Genomic DNA, 20,650 nt, shown 5'->3' with positions numbered 1-20,650 from the left:
TCGTCAGATATATCAAAAATACCATAACTAAGGGAGTTTTTTTTTCCTCTGCCTCGTCCCTTGATTTAATTGCTTATACTGATGTAGATTGGGGAGGAAATCCCAATGACCGAGTCTCAACTACCGGATTTTGTGTTTTCTTAGGTGACTCTATGATTTCTTGGAGATGCAAGAAGCAACACAAAGTATCCTTGTCCTCGACAGAAGCAAAATATCGTGCTATGGCCACTACAACCATGGAACTTGTGTGGCTAAGAAGCCTCCTCAGTGATATGAGCATTGTCATCTCTACTCCTTCGAAGCTGTGTTGCGATAACAAAAGCGCAATCTATATTGCAAGCAATCACACCTTTCATGAGCGTACTAAGCATATTGAGATGGCTGCCATTACGTTCGTGATGAATACCTAAGAGGAACCATAGCACTACCTTACGTCACATCAGAGTACCAGTTGGCGGACTTCTTCACTAAGGCTCTTGCGGCTCCTCGGTTTTTGTTTCTCCTTAACAAGCTTTCGGTTATATCCCCGTAAAGCTTGAGGGAGGGTGTTAAAATATATATAATTCATATATATGTATATATTTATATACATATATATTTGTATAATCTAAAATACCCGATAGGGGTATTTTAGTCATTTCACAAGTACTCGATAGGGGTACTTGTTTCTTTTCTTTCTTTTTGTAAATTTCCTTTTTTATTTTTTACTTTTTATTTTTTGGTTTTTTATCCACCTAAAAGGGGCCCCACCATGGAGTTGATGGGGCCCCCAACGGTCACATTTGTGACCGTTGGGGGCTCCCAACGACTCCATGGGAGCCCCTAGGTGGCTCTTCTTTTAAGGCCATATGACCACTCCTCCTCTCCTTCTTTTGTGTATAAATAGGGGTGAACCCCTCTTGTATTTTTCACTCTAGAGAGCTCTCTCTCTTTCAATAAGAGACATTTATATTTTTATGTTGTGTTGTCTCTTGTGAGTTTGGGTATTAGCCCTTTTGTTTGTTTGTTCATTAGTAGATGTTGTAAGTGCTTAGTGCACTCTTTGCTTTTCCGCATATTTCATTACAGTTATGTGTGCATGTGTGTGTGGATGCATGCATTTTGCTCATGTACACCTTTGTCTGCATGGTCGCTGTTAGAAAGTGAGTTGGAATACATTGGGTTCAATAATGAACCCATACATATGCACGTGAAGTGCAAATATACCCATTAAAGGGAAACAACACAAGCACATAATGTGCTAACCCATAAAACCCATAAAAAGGGAAAAATATGACATAAAGTCATAAGTTGCATATCATTGAAGAATAATGGAGAAGGGGTAAAAACCCCATTACAATGGAGCATAAGCTCCCTCAAGAATTAAGAAATACAAAGGGGAGAGCCTCTATTTATAAGCAAGAAAAGGAGCCACAAAGGGGGCTCCCAAGAGAGTCGTTGGGAGCCCCCAACGGTCACATATGTGACCGTTGGAGGCTCCCCAACGACTCTTTGGGGAGCCTCCCTATGTGGCACAAAAGCCGAAAATTAAAAAGGGAAAAAAGAAGAAAAATAAAAAATAAAAATGGAAAATTACAAGCAATATTCCAAAGTGGAATATGCGCAAAACAGGAATTTACAGAAATACCCTTTTGGGTGAATAAAGAATATATATTTATATTCATATATATATAGATATACATATACATATATATATATATGTATATGTATCTATATATATATATGAATATAAATATATACGAGATTACAAATGACGATAATACACATATTTTAACATCCCCTCTCAAACTTTGCGGGGAAAAAACCCGAAAGTTTGGAAAATCAAAGGGAAGTCTTGAGACGAAGTCCAATTCTTCAAAAGTCTTTAAGAAAAAACTCCATCTTCATGACAGTTTGAGCTAGGTCTTCAAGTCCAATTCCCCATCGATCGAATCCATGATGTATCTAATGTTCCACATCTTTAGCGATCCTATAGAGAATCAACAAAGAAACAAGTAAAACATATCTTTGCACTTTTACTCAAATGGACAATTTCTAACTAGCATAATTATGGATGACCTATGTTAGAAATTATGCAAATTATGCAGAAATGACACTTAAAGTTTCAAAATCATACATCATGTTAAAACAAACTGAGCGGAAGCAAATTATGCAAAAATAAATTGCAAGAATGCATAATGCATTCATAAGGTCCAACATTGGACAAATATAACCTCATAATGGGGAATAACAAAATGATCCACAAAGGGATACCACAAGAAGCCTACGAAGAGGCATAAAATTCCTATGCTTTATTGAATGAGAGCCCAAAAGAGGCCATAAAGAGCATATGCATATACTTATCATTAAATGAATTAATACTCAAAGAACTCATTAATGAACATGCTTCAAACATGTAATAAAGTGCCAAACAAGAGAAACAAAGTCTCCAAGCATACTTTACGCAAAATAAACCCAAGAGTTCACAAGATTTTAAAATCATTTATGAAAGACATACTTAATACACATTTTGCATATAAGGGTGGCAAAAGCCATAAGCACTTAATATATAGATTAAATGCTAAGAAATCAACTTGATATGCATATCAAAAATATGATTTGCTTGAAAAACACAAGTCATGAATGAAATTTTGCAAATTTCAACAATAGTTTATCCATTACAAACATCTTCCTCATTAGTCCTCCAAAACCCATAAATCAAGTGTATAAGCTACTAGATCAAGAATATAAATATAATGTCATTAAAGGCCAAAGACACACACAAAGGTGTGTGAAAGAACCTCTTGTCTACATATAATAATATTTGAAATAAGTGCATCTACGACAAGAACAAGAGAATACATGTCAACATGGACTAAAAAGTATCTCTTGTCTACGTAAAAAATACACTTAAAACCAAGTATGTTCAGCTACTAGAACAAGAGTAATAAGCCAACCATGGGCTAAAACATAATACATCTCTTGTCTATATATGATAGCACTTGAAATGAGTGAAATAAGCCAACCATGGGCATACATCTTAAGCGACTAGAACAAGGACACAAACGCCAACATAGGCTAAAAATCACACACCATGGTGTGAATCAACGTGCCTTGTCTACATATAAAAACACTCAAGACAAGTGTGTTCAGCTACTAGACCAAAAACAAAAGCCAACAAAGGGCTAAAAACACACGAAGGTGTAATAAAATTCTTGTCTACATATGATGACACTTAGATAATGGGCATAAAAGGAAAAGACTTTTGAGGCAATAAACTTGTAATGAAAATAAACCTCTAATAAAACAATACTCCTTTTAAAATGAATTCTCATAACAATAACATGCATGTAAAAAATATCTTCAACAAGATACTATAATCGATAAAATAAAATTCTTGAGAACAAATGTGTGAACATACACACACCAAGAACACTTAGAATACTTGTGCAAAATCACAAGAACACAAAATCATAAATGTGCAAATGCACTCATAAGATTCATAAACAAGAAAAGGTTGGGCAATAATCCCAAAACCCTTGATTTTTAATATACCTTAAAACATTTAAGGTTTTAAAACACCATATGTCCATCACATTTACATAGAAACATCCATAATATCAATGGCCACAAGAGAAAAAAATGAGTGACACACTCATAATTAGAGATCATACAACAAATCATTTTAGAGTCCCAAGGTGCCCATAACTCACCTCAACAACCATCTATAATATGGAAGGTGGACAAACTAAAATGATATAACACGAGGTGCCCATAACTCACCTCAACAAACATCTCTAATATAACAATAATAAGGCCAAATAAAAGATGCATTAAATAACATGTGATGGACAAATATAAATGCCACAAAAAGGCAATAAACTTAAGGAATCATTTTTCAAAGAAAAGAGGACCGATTAAAAAATTGAATCAAAAGGTCCAATAATCAATAATGTGCTTTATAACAACAATTTTGCATAAACACAAATTATGCTTAATCTTCAAACAAGTCATTTATACCAAAAAGGACTTATTAAGCAATAAACACAACAACATAAAGAATTCATCAAGACAATCAAGCTTTTAATCAAAGAAATCATAAGAACCGTAATGGTTCACAAAGAAGGCTTTAACACAATACTCAAGGAATGAATATTTAAAACACTTGAAAATTTATAAATTTGGGATTAAATCCCATACAACAATTTTTAAAAAACCTTTGATTGTGATGAGATATGCGGAAACATCCAAAGTGCTAAAAGCACTTACAATGATTTAAAAAGGACTCAATATCTAAATTCATTATATTTTTCATAAAAAATAAATGTGCATAAAGGCTCCATAATGCAAAAATGTCTACGAAGAGACAATACACATGTGAGCACAAAAGGCTTTATAAAAGATGTGCACGAAGGCACTCATACAATACTTGAACAAATACACACCAAGGTGTAAACAAACATGCACTAAGGCATGTATTTCATAAAAAAAGAGGGAATGCATACAAGCGCAAATATTTGAGAAACAAATGTGCACAAAACACAAAAATACACAAAAGTGAGCAAGTATGCACTTTATAAAAAGAGCAATGCTTGAAATTCTCAAACTTTAACAATTGCAATTGAGGACAAAGAAAACCATATTATGGCCAATGTAGGCATTTTTAAAAGATATTATTAAGAGGTTTCAAAACCTTATGAAAAATACAAACCAACAAGTTTATAAAGATGAAAAATGAAATCATTTATACCAAAAGGATGCAAAAGATGAACTATGCACTCTATGAAGTGTGAGAAATTCCTTTTAAAAAATCTTTCCTAATGGTTTATCATAAACAATTTTTCAAAAAAGAAACATTGAAAAACTTTTAGGAGTTCTTATAAGTTATCATTAACAAGAACTACTTTAGAATTCAACAAAGATTTTTAGATGTGAGAGATTTTCATATAAGGATTATATCAATTTTTTCAAAAAATGCACTAAAATTCATAATCAAAAGAGGAACTCAAATCAAATTAGGGTTCATATGAGAGTTAAGAAATTTTAAGCAAAGATCATTACTTTAGCAAGAAATCATATATATAATTTTAAAAATTAACTTATAGGTCAATCATGAGATAGTTATGTAAGAATTATAAATCTCACATAATTGAAGGTAATTTAAAAAAAAACATAAATTGTTATTGTATGCGATGAGTAATTCGATAAACACAAATTATATATTTGAACAACAAACGAGTTCACCAAAGTTAAAGGAGATAATTTTAAAATATACGAGCACACGAAATGTGAAAAGACATAATTCAACTATCATAACGATCAAACGAACAAACTATATGCAAGAAACATATTTTCAAATGCATAATACTCTAAGAAAAGGGATACATACCGAATAACTTCAAAGCAAAAAGGAAGAGCAATGAATACTTCACCATTTCTTGAGCGACACGCTTTCCGTTGCACCAAAGGACAACCCCATCGTGACCTCGCTCTGATACCATGTTAGAAAGTGAGTTGGAATACATTGGGTTCAATAATGAACCCATACATATGCACGTGAAGTGCAAATATACCCATTAAAGGGAAACAACACAAGCACATAATGTGCTAACCCATAAAACCCATAAAAAGGGAAAAATATGACATAAAGTCATAAGTTGCATATCATTGAAGAATAATGGAGAAGGGGTAAAAACCCCATTACAATGGAGCATAAGCTCCCTCAAGAATTAAGAAATACAAAGGGGAGAGCCTCTATTTATAAGCAAGAAAAGGAGCCACAAAGGGGGCTCCCAAGAGAGTCGTTGGGAGCCCCCAACGGTCACATATGTGACCGTTGGAGGCTCCCCAACGACTCTTTGGGGAGCCTCCCTATGTGGCACAAAAGCCGAAAATTAAAAAGGGAAAAAAGAAGAAAAATAAAAAATAAAAATGGAAAATTACAAGCAATATTCCAAAGTGGAATATGCGCAAAACAGGAATTTACAGAAATACCCTTTTGGGTGAATAAAGAATATATATTTATATTCATATATATATATATAGATATACATATACATATATATATATATGTATATGTATCTATATATATATGAATATAAATATATACGAGATTACAAATGACGATAATACACATATTTTAACAGTCGCCAGAGTGTTGCGCTCATACATTGATGTGTCTGTCACTGCATGTGTGCAGCAGTTTCCTGTGTATCAGTGTTTCTATTTGTCCACACAAGCATTCAGTTTAATACATTTTATAATCTGAACAGGTAACTAATATTTTCCAGATAGGATTTCCTTTTACATGGGAGATCCTTGCCAATATATACTTAGGCAAGTATGCAACTGCAAGCTGTTCTCTAAGACATGATTATGATGATAATGATACCCTGATGCATTCAGTTGGTAGGGCAAGGCATATGAGGATACTATCAGATGAAGCTAGAACAAACAAAAGTGGTTTTATCAGTGAGCCAGGGAGTGATGAATCAATGCAAACCTCTTATTGTATAAAGTTTGAAGATTGGACAAATGCTTTCTTGAGAGATTCTGAATTGCATAGAGGCTCAAATACAAATGCTGTTAATTCATCTGACACATGCAAGGGCACAGAAAAGGGCATTATTGAATATAAGGATTCTTCTACTGCAAGTGCTTTGAGTAGTATTCCTCAGTTTGATGATGGAAAAATGCTTCCTGAGGGTGGTGACAACCGTGCAAAAATTCATTTAGATGAAGCAATCCTGAATCGGACATCATTTCATGTGTCAAAAAGCATGCAGATGAACATTCCAAGTAAGCATAGAGACACAGGGGCAGACACTAGGCTTAACTGCGTAAATGATAATGTAAAAGAAGGGCTGGTAGCTAAAACTTACCAAGAGAATGGCACAAACAATTTGCTTTCTGCAACTTCTGTTTCAGTGGATGATTCTTCTGTGGTGGTGGCAGATTTCATTCTTGACCATGGAGGCTATGAGGCTGCATTGGATGCAGCCAATGTGGACCTTGAAGAAGACGGGGGGGACCTACCTATGAAGGAACATGGCAGCCACCCACTTGAATGTGGCAATGACCTTGTAACTGGAAAACTTCCTGTAGAGAAATTAGGAGATGGTCATGATAATATTGACAAGGGTTTTGACATGCAAAATGTTTTTGATTCAGAAGTCATCTATCCATCTAAATCAGAAACAGAGATGCCAATAGGTTCTTCAAGGGAACAACCAGATGCCAGATCAGGATCCAGTTCTATGATTCTAAGGGACCGAAGAGTTCCATGTGACATAGCTAAGGTAAAACATGAAGATGCAGAGAGTAAATTCTCTTTAGAAATTTCTAGTGCAGATACAAAGACAATGAACCTGTTAGATACCAAGGTGGATGCACCAACAGTAGCTCCAAGCAACCACAGGGTCACAAGATCCAGTGCCATGTCAATTTGTTTGAGGAGCCTTCAGAAAGAGGTGCAGACAGCCAAGTCTGGTTTAAAGGATGGTGACAATGAGGATATCACTGTTTCACCAAACTGTTCTAAGGATGCTGTTCGGGATGAAAATGACAGCAAAGCAGGTTCATCTGAGCCTGATCTCAGAGAAATTAAAGATCAAGTAAGGTCAGGTCCTACAACTTTTGATAATGAGAAGCAGCTTAATGTCTCCAATACAATAAGCTGTGCTACTGCAAAGTGCGAACTGCAGTATGACCATGCTGCGGATCCCCATAGTCCACATACTAGTGAGAATAAATGTTTGAGGTCAGTTGTTGGGTGTGATCATACTCAAGACCAGGAAAGTGAGAAGTCAAATGCTTCTGATGAACCAACAAAACCACTGCAAAGCTGCAGTAAAACAATTGGCACAACTAGAAGAAAAAGGGACAGAAAACACATCGGACACGTAAGTTTTGTTTGGTTCATTGAATTTGCTTTAATTTTCTGATAGCAGTATCACAAGACTATTAAGGTTAATATATATATAAAGGAGAACACTGGTCTACTGCTTAACTTGAGGTCATTGGGGGTCATGTCAATCTCTCAAGCATTTCTTTATATCTTTCTATTCCTAGCTAAGCATGATTGTATGGTACCATATCTTCAGGGATGTTGTTGGCATGTTTCATCAAAATCTTCATATTTGGTATCTTCCTTTCAATCTTCTTCCAGTATTATTTACACCATTGTTTTCTTTTTTTCATGCTTTTTTCATTCCTTAAACTGAACTATGTTTTACAGTATCCTTCTGTTCCATCTTTTGTTAACCTCTCACCTTATTTTTGTTACCCTCTGTTCACTTCATCTTCGCTACCTTGTTGTTTTTTCCTCCCTTTCACTTTTTTTTTTCTGACATGTTTTCTTCTTCTACACTATTAGTTTTTAACTTTTTACATGGTAAAGAAAACCATAGTTTGTTCAACCAGTCATGTTACATGAAAGAATCTTTAACATGATCTTGCCCCCAACTTTTCTTCAGCCAAGCCCTTTTTATTTTTCTATTGGCCATTTGTTTTTTGGATTTTCTTGTTGAATCTTTTGATGTCCTTTTTCTCATTTTTAACCATATCATCATATATTAACTGTTATTTCTTTCTCCTTCATATGATAGCATATGTAATTCAATCGTCCTCATCCACTATTAGTTTGTCTAATTCCCATGCTATGGCACTCCATTTCTCAGTTCACTTTTTTAAGGTTAGTGTCTAATTAGATGACTCTAGCTGTTTCTCAAAGAGAGGAGTTTTGCTTCCTTGTATTTGTTAAAATGTTTGGTTCATATATATATATATATACATATTTATATATATATATATATTCATATATGAGTGTATATATTCATATATATGTATATATTATATATATTTTTAACTGTTTTATTATTGTAATAGGTTTTTTCCATGTAGGGGCATTTTGGTCATTTGTACACATGTAATAAGTACTGCCCATTAGGAGCAGTTTTGTCTTTTCTTATCTTTTATGTTTCTTATCATTTCCCTTTTTCATAAGGGCTTTTTGGACTTTGTCCAATATAGTCATTGGGATAACCCCAACGACTATATTTATAGCTGTTGGGAGCATCTCAAAGACTATATTGGCCTTACAAACAACAACAACAACAACAACTACTACGCCTTGATCCCAAAATAATTGGGGTCGGCGATATGAACCAAAAAAGAAAATCATTATGGGTCTTCCACATGAATCCTTCTCCACCAATCATTTCTATCCAATGCCATGTCCTTGGTGAGGTTCAAAGCATTCATATCCTTTCCTATCACCTCCATCCATGTCTTCCTAGGCCTACCCCGACCTCTTTTAACTAATATATTTTCCCATTTCTCCATCCTTCTAACTGGAGCATCATTAGGCCTTCGCCGAATATGTCCAAACCACCGTAAACGATTTTCTCTCATCTTATTTTCAATGGGTGCAACGCCTACCTTCTTACGTATCTCCTCGTTCCGAATCTTATCTTTTATTGTATTTCCACACATCCATCTCAGCATACGCATCTCAGCTACACTCATTTTTTGAATATGATGTCTCTTGGCAGCCCAACATTCCGTACCATATAGTAAAGCAGGCCTAATAGTCGTCCTATAAAACTTTCCCTTCAACCGCAATGGCATTCTACGACCGCACAACACTCCAGTTGCACTTTTCCATTTCATCCACCCAACCTTTATCCTATGATTTACATCTCCATCAATTTCTCCATACTTTTGAATGATAGATCCCAAATATTTGAAACAATCATCCACCGGTATTTCTTGCTCACCAAGCTTCACTACACTCTCATCATTACTTTGTTGCTTACTAAACCGACATTCCATGTATTCTGTCTTACTCTTACTCTTACTCAACTTAAAACCTCTTGCTTCCAATGTCTGTCTCCATAATTCTAACTTAGCATTAACCCCAGCTCTAAACTCATCAATCAAAACAATATCATCAACAAACAACATACACCACAACACATTTTCTTGAATTGATCTCGTAAGCTCATCCATCACTATAGCAAATAGGAAAGGGCTTAAAGCAGATCCTTGATCTAACCCAACCGTTATAGGAAAATTGGTTGTCACCCCTCCACAAGTGCGGACATTGGTTACTACTCCTTCATACATATATTTAATTATTTTAATGTACTTGAGAGAAACACCTTTCTTCATCATTGTCCACCAGAGAACGTCCCTAGGTACTCTATCGTATGCCTTCTCTAAATCAATAAAAACTATATGCAAATCTTTGTTCCTCTCTCTATATCTTTCAATAAGTTGTCTAAGAAGATGTATAGCTTCCATAGTTGATCTTCCAGGCATAAAACCAAATTGATTCTCCGATATCATGACAATCTTCCTCAACCTAGACTCAATCACCCTCTCCCAAAGTTTCATAGTATGACTCATGAGTTTTATACCACGATAGTTTGTGCAATCTTGTATATCACCCTTATTTTTATATAGAGGCACCGAAGTACTCTTCCTCCACTCATTAGGCATCTTATTTGTCCGCCAAATCTTGTTAAAAAGATTTATCAACCATTCTAAACCTTTCTCTCCCAAGCATTTCCAAGCCTCGATAGGAATACCATCTGGGCCAACTGCCCTTCTTGATTTCATTTTCTTCAAAGCCTCTGCAATTTCTTTCTTTTGAATCTTGCGCATGAAGTCACGATTCATCTCATGAAAAGGAATAAAGAAGTCTCCAAGATCCTGAGCATGACTTTCATTAAATAGCTTATCAAAATAATTTTTCCATCTCTCCTTAATCTCCTCATCTTTGACTAAAACCCTTTGTGTTTCATCTTGGCCTTGTATGTGTTAAATTGTAATTCATAAGACAATGTATTAGCTGTAGGGGTATTTTAGTCATTTTATGCATATTCATGTTTTTGAATATGATTGTAATTCCTCCTTTTTATTTTTTCTTATTCTTATAATTTTTTTTTCATTTCTTATTTTTGTTCTTTTATATGTGTAGAGTGTACGACAGTCGTTGACTGTTATACACAGTTTAAAAAGATAGACGTTGGGCTTATTCCCAACGTCTTTAATAAGAGCCGTTCGGAATAGCCCAACGACTCTTTAAGTGTGCTTATAAATAAGGGCTATATGAGCCCACTGAATGTAAGTATTACAGTCTGGAGTTGTCTCCTTAAGCTTATAAATAGTGTGCATTTATTGCACTTCTTTTGTCGTGTAAAGCTTATAAACACTCTGCATTTATTTTGTGTCTTGAGTATTTGAAGTATCAAGTTATTTGAAAACTTGATTGTTTGCAAGGATTCTTCACATGGTATCAGAGCAAGGTTGGAGAAAGAAAGATCGTGTGGATTCTCACTTTTTTGGGTGCCTCGAAAAGCGTGCGTTCAATTTTTTGGTGATTGGAGTGGATCCTCTTGTTCATCCAATATTTTAGAAGACTATTCTATCAAGAAAGGTCTAAAAATCCTTTATGTTACTTATTCTTTTTCATCATCTCTCCTCTCTAATGGGTGAAAAAGACTTATTTTTTTCTCGACTTCAAACTCAATGGGTCCAACTATCACGTTTAGGCCAAAAACATGGAAGCTTATATTAAAGGGAAAGGGCTTTGGGGCTATGTCCAAGGCCCGATTCCCGAACCGGAGCCAAAGATAACCTTGATGGAGAAAAAAATAAAAATCCTTGAAGGCGAAGAAAGAGCCAAGGCTCTTGAAGACTACACCAAAAAGCATGAAGAATGGGAGATGATGAATTTTAAAATTCTCTCATGGTTTTTTTCATCCGTAGAAACAAAAATTAACGCCAATATTATCAAGTTTAAGAAGGTCTCTCAAGTGTGAGATTACCTTGAGAAGATGTACAACTCTAGGGACTTGTCTCATAAATATTACCTCCAAAAGTGGGCGCTAACTCTTTATCAAGGAGAGATGACTATAAGGGAGTATTTTGCCGAACTCTCTTTTATTTGGGATGAACTTGCTATGCTCGAACCCAAGTGGAGTGGAGAAGCCATAGAGCTTCGTCATAAACAATTGGAAGAAGATAGATTTTTTAATTTTTTGAATGGGCTTAGGCCTGAATTCGAACAAATCCGGTATTCTCTTTTATCCGCCTTCACTTCCCCCTCTCTTGAAGATGTAATTACTGAACTAAGTGGGGAAGAGACTCGTATGGGTATAAGCAAGAACAACCCAAGTGTTTTAGCTACACCTTCCAATAATGAAGAAAATGAAGGAGGTAATGCTGTCTCAAGACCGGGGAGCAACTTAAGGACCTACAAGCCTCCTCACTTCAAGAATCAAAACTCAAGTGGTCAAGGAGGAAAGAAGGATTATAGCAAGCTTTTATGCCATTTTTGTAAGGAACCGGGGCATATCAAGCCTATTTGCCCAAAGTGAAAAAAGTTACATCCCAATCTCAAAAGGAAGAGTATTCGTCATCTTCAAATGGAGCTCTCTCATTGCAACAAATGGTGGATGCACTTCAACCTCTTCTAAAAGGTGCTATTTTCGAAGCCGCCATGTCAACCTTTTCTCCTCCCGGTAAGACTTCTTGGCTTTTAGATTCAGGTGCTTCTTTTCACATGACTCCAAGTTTTAGTTCTTTTTTCGAATACTCAAAAAATCCCTCTCCATCTTTTATTTCAATCGCGGATGGAACATCTCTTGAAGTAAAATGAATAGGAAATTTTGAAAAACAAGGGTTCTTTATTCCAAAAATTAGATTTATACCCAAATTAAACTTAAATTTGTTTTCCGTTTCTCAACTCTCGGATCATGGGTGCGATATAAAGTTTTCATCTAACAAATGTTGGATACAGGATCGCAGGTCCGGGAGATTGATTGGGGAAAACTCTAGAAAGGGCGATCAATGCTATGTTGATTCCTTTCAAATTCCAAAGAACCCATTTTGTAATGTTGTCCAACAAAAGGATATTAATGTGTGGCACAAGAGACTTGGAAATCCAAATATTACAAAAATTTCTCATTTACCTTTTGTTAAAAGTCTATGTAAAAGTGATTTTACTTGTAACAATTGTATTCTTTAAAAAATGAAAAAATTGCCTTTTTGTCAAAGATCTATGTTTACAACAAGACCTTTTGAAATTATCCATTCGGATGTATGGGGATCGACACCCATCTTATCAAAAGGAGGTTTTGCATATTATGTCATTTTTGTTGATGACTACACGAGATATTGTTGGATTTATTTTCTTAAACACAAATATGAAGTTTTCTCGTTTTTTAAAACCTATCATATGATGATTAAAAATCAATTTAATGAGAATCTAAAAAATTTTAGAACTGACTCTGGTGGAGAATACCTTTCAAGTGAATTCAAAAATTATCTTGAAAGTCATGGTATTCTTCACCAAAGATCTTGTCCGAAAACCCCTCAACAAAATGGATTAGCCGAAAGAAAGTATAGATATATAATAGAGACAACTCAAACATTACTTGTTTTTCAAAACATCTCAAAAGGTTTTTGAGCTGAAGCGGCTTTAGCATGTGTCTATCTGATAAATCGGCTACCTTCTAAAAACTTGAACAATATCTCGCCTTTTGAAAAATTGTATACCAAAGAACCAGACTATAGTCGGTTGAGAATTTTTTGTTGTAAATGCTTCGTTCTTATTGACAAGAACGACAAGCTTTCACCAAAAGCCATTGCCTGCGCTTTTCTTGGATATTCCGAAACCCAAAAAGGGTTTCGTTATGATATTAAAAATGACAAGCTATATGTTTCCAGAAATGTGAGTTTTCTGGAAAATGTTAATGGTTTTGAAAGGAGTGAACCCTTTGAAGAAAACATGGATTACTCTTTTTTATTTGAAATGTTAGCACATGATGATGATAGTGATGACAATTTCATTCATAATGACGCCAATGATAAAGAAGATGACTCTTCCCATCCAGCTATCTCCCAACATAGAAATGAAGGAGCATTGAGAGATCCTATAACATATACCCATAGAGATAAAAACAGTTTTAGGAGTGCAATTGAAAAATCCAGTGAACTTAGTGGGTCCAATTCAACAAATGATGAAAACCTACGAAGAACTTAGAGAAGTAGAAAGATGTCTTCTAGGTTTATTTCATATGATTCGTTTACTCCTAAACATAGAGCCTGCCTTAGCGCCATTCATTTCTATATAGAACCCAGAAACTTCAAAGAAGCTAAAAAGAATAATGAATGACTGAAAGCAATGGAATGTGAGCTTTCAGCTCTCAACATGGCAAAGACTTGGGAGTTCCAAGATCTTTCTAAGGGTAAGAAAGCAATAGGATGTAGATGGGTATTTAAGGTAAAAACTAAAAGCGATGGATCTCTTGAGAGATATAAGGCTCAATTAGTTGTAAAGAGATATAGTCAAAAATACGGGATTGACTATGAAGAAACTTTTGCCCCCATGGCCCGAATGGTCACTGTCTGATGTCTCATTACCGTTGCCTCAATCAACAAATGGAACATCTATCAAATGGATGTTAAAAACGCCTTTCTTAATGGTGATCTGAATGAAGAGGTATATATGGATGCTCCACTAGGAATGAAGACTCCCAAAGGGAAAGTGCTTCGCCTTCGAAAAACACTTTATGGTTTAAAATAAGCCCCCCAGGCTTGGTATGATAGATTTAACTCCGTAATGTTAGAAAATGGTTTTTCTTTCTGTTTACACTACCTTATTTGTTAGAAAAACCAATGCAGGGATTGCCATTCTGCTTTTATATGTGGATGATATGCTTATAACCGGAAGTGATTCTAAGGGAGTTAAAAGCATAAAAACAATTTTGAAGGATAGATTTGAAATGTCTGATTTGGGATTTCGAACTTATTTTTTGGGTATTGAAGTAGCATACTCTCATAGAGGGTATTTTTTATCTCAAACTAAGCTTGCCTCTGAGATTATTGACAGGTCAGGTATTACGGGTGATAAGGTTTGTGAAATTCCTGCTATAGTAGGAGCCAAAATGAAGATTGATGATGGTATTCCTCTATCTGATCTCACCCCCTACAGACAACTTGTGGGATCATTAATGTATCTGAGTATTACTAGACCATATATCTCTCATGCAGTTCATACTGCAAGTCAGTTTTAACATGCACCGACATCAGTCCACATGAGTGACATCTTGCGGGTCGTAAGATACATAAATGGTACACTAAATAAGGGAGTATTCCTGTCCTTTTCTTTTGAATTAAAGTTAATTGCTTATATTGACTTTGACTGGGGAGGTGACCCAAATAACCGTTACTCCACCACTGGTTTTTGCGTGTTTTTAGGAGACTCGTTGATCTCATGGAGATGCAAAAATTAGTAAAAAGTGTCTCTATTCTCAACAGAAGTTGAATATCGTGCCATGGCGACTACTACCATGAAAATTGTATGGATTCATCAGCTATTAGAAGACATAGGGATCTCAATAGAAGGGCCCACCAAGCTATGCTCTGATAACAAGTGTGCAATATACATTGCCAAAAATCATACTTTTCATGAGCGGACTAAACACATTGAGATGGACTGTCACTATGTTCGAAAAGTGTATCTGAAAGGAGTTATAGATCTTCCATATGTAACTTTAGAATATCAGTTGGCAGATTTCTTCACCAAAGCTTTGTGTGCTTCGCGGTTTAATTTCCTCCTTGGCAAACTTTCGGTCATCTTGCCCTAAGTTTGAGGGGGGTGTTAAATTGTAATTAATAAGACAATGTATTAGCTGTAGGGGTATTTTAGTTATTTTTATATTTTATGCATATTCATATTTTTTAATATGATTGTAATTCCTCCTTTTTATTTTTTCTTATTTTTATGATTTTTTTTATTTTTTATTTTTGTTCTTTTATGTAATATTTCTGTACACAGTCAGTGGCTGACTGTGTACAGTGTACAACACAGTTTAAAAAGATAGACGTTGGGCTGATTCCCAACGTCTCTAATAAGAGCCGTTGGGAATAGCCCAACGACTCTTTAAGTGTGCTTATAAATAAGGGCTATGTGAGCCCATTGAATGTAAGTATTATAGTAAGGAGTTGTCTCCTTAAGCTTATAAACATTGTGCATTTATTGCACTTCTTTTGTGGTGTAAAGCTTATAAACACTCTGCATTTATTTTATGTCTTGAGTATTTGAAGTATCAAGTTATTTGAAAACTTGATTGTTTGCAAGGATTCTTCACAATTTGGTCTATATAAAGGGGTTAATGTAATGAAATGGTGGTCCTCCACAAATGCATGAATAACTCACAAACAAGTGTCTATTGGAGACACTACAAGCATGACCCTTGAAAGGGTATAAAAGGAAGAACACTTGAAAAATAAATAATACTTTATTCATGCATAAAATGCTTGAGAAGCATAGTAACTTACATTGAAGGGGTTCACCCTTATATATACAAAAAAGTGGAAGAGAGAGGAGAGCTCATCAAAAGAGACGTTGGACTCTAGTCCAACGACTCTTATTATAGTCGTTGGACTAGTATCCAACAGCTATTGCACAATCTTGGAACTTGACTGGATCAAATATCTAGTTCCTATTGAACTAGATGCTAAAAAAGAAAATAAAGGAAAATAAAAATAAGAAAATAATAAAAGAAAAAATATAATAATAATATTAAATAATATATATGTATTACAGTTTATATTTTAACACTCCCCCTCAAACTTACGGTACAATGAGCGAAAGTTTGTCTAAGATGAAGTGAAATCTAGGAGCAGCGAGACGCTTGGTGAAGAAGTCTGCTAATTGATATTCTGATGTAATATATAACAGATCAATGGTTCCATGTAAGTATTCCTCTCTCACATAGTGACAGTCAATCTCAATGTGTTTAGTGCGCTCATAGAATGTTCGATTGCTTATAATGTAGATCGCACTTTTGTTATCACAACACATCTTTGAAGCTTGCGTTGCTTCAGCTCCCATATCCGCTAGCAATCGTCTGAGTCAGACAACCTCAATAGTGGTGGTTGCCATGGCTCTGTATTCAGCTTCGGTGGAGGAAAAAGAGATTTTTTGCTATTTCTTGTACTTCCACGAAATTAATGATTCACCTAGGAACGCACGAAAACCAGTAGTTGAGTGCCTATTATTGGGATCACCTCCTCAGTCAGCATCATTATATGCAATTAAATTTAATGAAGATGAAGTAGGCAAGAAAAGTCCTCGTGAAAGAGAGGATTTTAAGTATCTAATAATACGCAAAACTACTCCTATATGCATAGAGGTGGGAGCATGTTGAAACTGATTGGTTGTATGAACCAGTGTTGTGAGAGGCGAACGCCTCAGTACCTGAAGCGTACGCCTCAGAGGCGAAGCGCAAGCTCAAAGAACCGAGGCGCTGTAGTGAGGCGTTTGCAGGCTCGAAGTGCACGCCTCGCGTCGAGGCGCGCTTCGCTTCTAAGGCGTACGCATCATCATCTCTGGCATCTCTCGTGGCCATTTTCGGCCCGTGAGATCTCTCTCTCTCTCTCTCTCTGTTTTCTGCTTCAAACCAACTTTATTCTTCTCTTCACTTCTCTAAGTAACAGGCCCATTTGCATCTCCAATCAAGCATCAATCTGCCATCCACAATACTTAGTAAGATGATTCAACGTAGTTTTTTGTTATATGCTTTCGTTGTTGATGGATAGGCTAAACTTGACCAGATCGACAATTTTTTCTTTGACCATTGTGGTTATTCTTGTTGGGTTTTTTGGGGAGTGAGAAGTTGCCGATCAACGGTTTGATGAAATGCCTGAAAGTGATTGCATCCACGGAATTTCATGTTTTTGTTTCTTTACTGTGTATCTTTTTATTTGAGAAAGTAGTTGTTGTAAAACAATTTTAGTTTGATGCTTGAGGTGGTGTGAATGGTTTTTTCTTTGACATTTGTTTATTCTTTGTAGGTCTTTTGGGGAGTGAGAAGTTACAGATCAAATATTTGACAAAATTCCTGAGAGAGATTATGTCCACAGGATCCTATGTTTTCATTTCTTCATCCATTTTGAGTGTTACCATATGCATTTTTTATTTAAGTCAAGTAGTTTTGTATAGTAGTTCTAGTTAAATGCTTGAGGTGGTTGTAAATGTATGCTCTGAGAACTATTTGGATTTAGTGCCTTTATTTGAAGTTCTTTTTCACGTCAAAAGTCGAAGCAAATTTGCTGTTAAGATTCTTGCAGAAATGATAGGAAACAATCAAAGTTTTGAATTTTTTGGCATTTATCTAACTTGTATATAATATTTTGTATGTTTCTACAATGTTCTATATGTCAATCATGTTGATGTTTGTTTCCTAGTGTTGTATCTGTATTCACATGTGCCATGTGTTGGAAGTATACATGCATCTATGTGCATTTTCAAAGCTAAGTTCAGTGGGATTTTGCATAAGCACACATGCATGTCGTTTGGCATCAGGATGCCAGACCTTGATCAATAAATAGAACCTGATAGTCACTATGGGCAAAACTTCATACCCATTATTTTTAATGGTTTTTCTTCTTCTAATTTTGATCAATGGTAACTACGTGAATTTTTTTGTCAATGTCTAAATTCATTTATGAGTAGAAAATGGAAGTCTTTTTCCATCTGTGAATCTCCAAAGAAATATAAAACAGATCATTGAATTTAGTTTTGTCGTTTATTAGTAGTTCTTATTTAAAATTTTCATTATTTTATTAATATTATATATTTTATTATTTTGATCATGAAGCTTACGCTTCAACGCCTCGCTTCGCCTCATCGCATTTAACAACCTTGGTATGGACCACATGAGTTATATCTGGCCTAGTAATAGAAAGATAAGAAAGAGCTCCAATAAGTTGCCTGTAAGGAGTAGGATCATCAAGAAGTTCTCCATCATCAATTTTGATTTTAACATTGACAATTTCTGGAGTGTCCACTTTCTTATCATCTGTAATTCCAGACTTGAAAACAATGTCAAGAGCAAATTTAGATTGAGATATCAAATACACCCGAGGAGAATAAGTGACTTCAATGCCTAAAAAATATCTTAATAAACCTAAGTCAGTAATTTCAAAGTGAATTGTAAGAAGAGATTTGATATTTGCAACTCCCTGTTTGTTGCCTCCGGTGATGATCATATCATCTACATAAAGAAGAAGAAGAATGATGCCTGCATCAAATTTCTTAACAAACAAAACAACGTCAGTTAAACAAGGTTGAAAACCAATATCAAGCATAACATAACTAAATCAGTCATACCAGGCTTTTAGAGCCTGTTTAAAACCATAAAGAGCTTTTTCTAGACGAGGAGCTTTACCCTTAGAGATACTAATACCAGGCGGGGCTTCCATGTATACTTCTTCAATGAGATTCTCATTCAGGAAAAACATTTTTGACATCCAATTGAAAGATAGACAATTTTCTAATGGCGGCCAAGGCTATTAAAGTTCTAATAGTGGTCATATTGGCCACATGAGCAAATGTTTATTCATAATCGATGTCATACTCTTGGGCATATCCTTTTGCCACTAAACAGACCTTATACCTTTCTAGGGTCCCATCACTTTTGGTTTTGACTTTGTATACCCACCTACAACTTATAGGTTTCTTACCTGGAAGGATATCTTGGATCGTCCAGGTGTTGGCCTTTTCTAATGCATTTAATTCTATTTTCATGGCTTCTATCCATTCTATATGATTTTTGGCTTGAGAATAGGATGATGGTTCAACATATGATTGTATTAATGTAATGGTTGCCCTATATGTGGGTGAAAAAGATTCGTATGATACAAATTTTTCAGGAGGTCTAGAGATTCTAGACGTTCTTCTGGGTGGAACTTCAGAGTATTTTTATAATGCACATGGAAGATTTTGCTCTCTACCTCTTGAATATTGTAGACTAACATCCCTATGGATTTGCTCTTCATTATCATCATTTTCAACAACAATAGGACTTTGATCATTGTCAAGGTCACATTCATTGGATTTTGAAGTTGGATAAATTAAAAACAAGTATTCAGTGGCATCTTTGGATTTTTCAAATTCAAAGAAGCTTTCTTTTTCAAAAAATGATACATTTCTTGACGTATATAATTTATTATTTTGAAAATCGAAAACCTGTAACCTTTTTTATTATCAGCATATCCTAAAAAAGCACTTGGGATTGCACGAGGAGAGAGTTTGTCATTTTTGTTGGTGAAAACAAAACATTTGCATCCAAAGACTCTTAATCTAGAATAATCTGGAGTTAAATTAACAAGTTTTCTATTGGAGTTGTATTCTTTAATGAGGAAGATGGCATCCTATTGATGAGGTAGGTGGCAGTTAGGACCGCCTCAACCCAAAAACTTTTTGGAACCTGATTTGCAATTAGCAAGGTCCTAGTAGTTTTCATAATGTGCCGATGTTTGCGTTCGGCTAGGCCATTCTGACGTGGAGTGTGTGCACATGATCTTTGATGCGTAATACCATGTAAATTGAGATAGTCTTTGAATTCTTTGGACATAAACTTTCCCCCAGAATCAGTGCGAAAAATGGAAATATCATTTTGAAACTTATTTTTAACCATTTTATGAAATATTTGAAAGTTAGCAAAGACTTCAGATTTATGTTTAAGAAAATAAATCCAAGTATGTATAGAAAAGTCATCAACAAAAATGACATAATATGTATAACCACCTTTGAAAATAACTTGTGTGGGGCCTCAAACATCCGAATGTATTAACTCAAGTGGTCGTGAAGAAA

General features: G+C 35.2%; 1 protein-coding gene across 1 annotated transcript in view; it reads left to right on the top strand.

Moving 5' to 3' along the window:
* LOC149823357 (uncharacterized) overlaps positions 1 to 20,650 on the top strand; it is an 81,740-nt gene that overhangs the window by 14,694 nt on the left and 46,396 nt on the right. Inside the window, exon 6 of the mRNA XM_090020034.1 lies at positions 6,252 to 7,880. Coding sequence (XP_089876160.1) covers positions 6,252 to 7,880 — 1,629 coding nt within the window. The remainder of the gene's footprint in view (positions 1 to 6,251; positions 7,881 to 20,650) is intronic.

Source organism: Nuphar pumila, chromosome 10 (assembly GCF_984573655.1).
Source record: "Nuphar pumila chromosome 10, dmNupPumi1.hap1.1, whole genome shotgun sequence".
Classification (NCBI taxonomy): domain Eukaryota; kingdom Viridiplantae; phylum Streptophyta; class Magnoliopsida; order Nymphaeales; family Nymphaeaceae; genus Nuphar; species Nuphar pumila.
The sequence above is the reverse complement of the archived record's forward strand: the minus strand, read 5'-3'. Positions and strand labels throughout refer to the sequence as shown.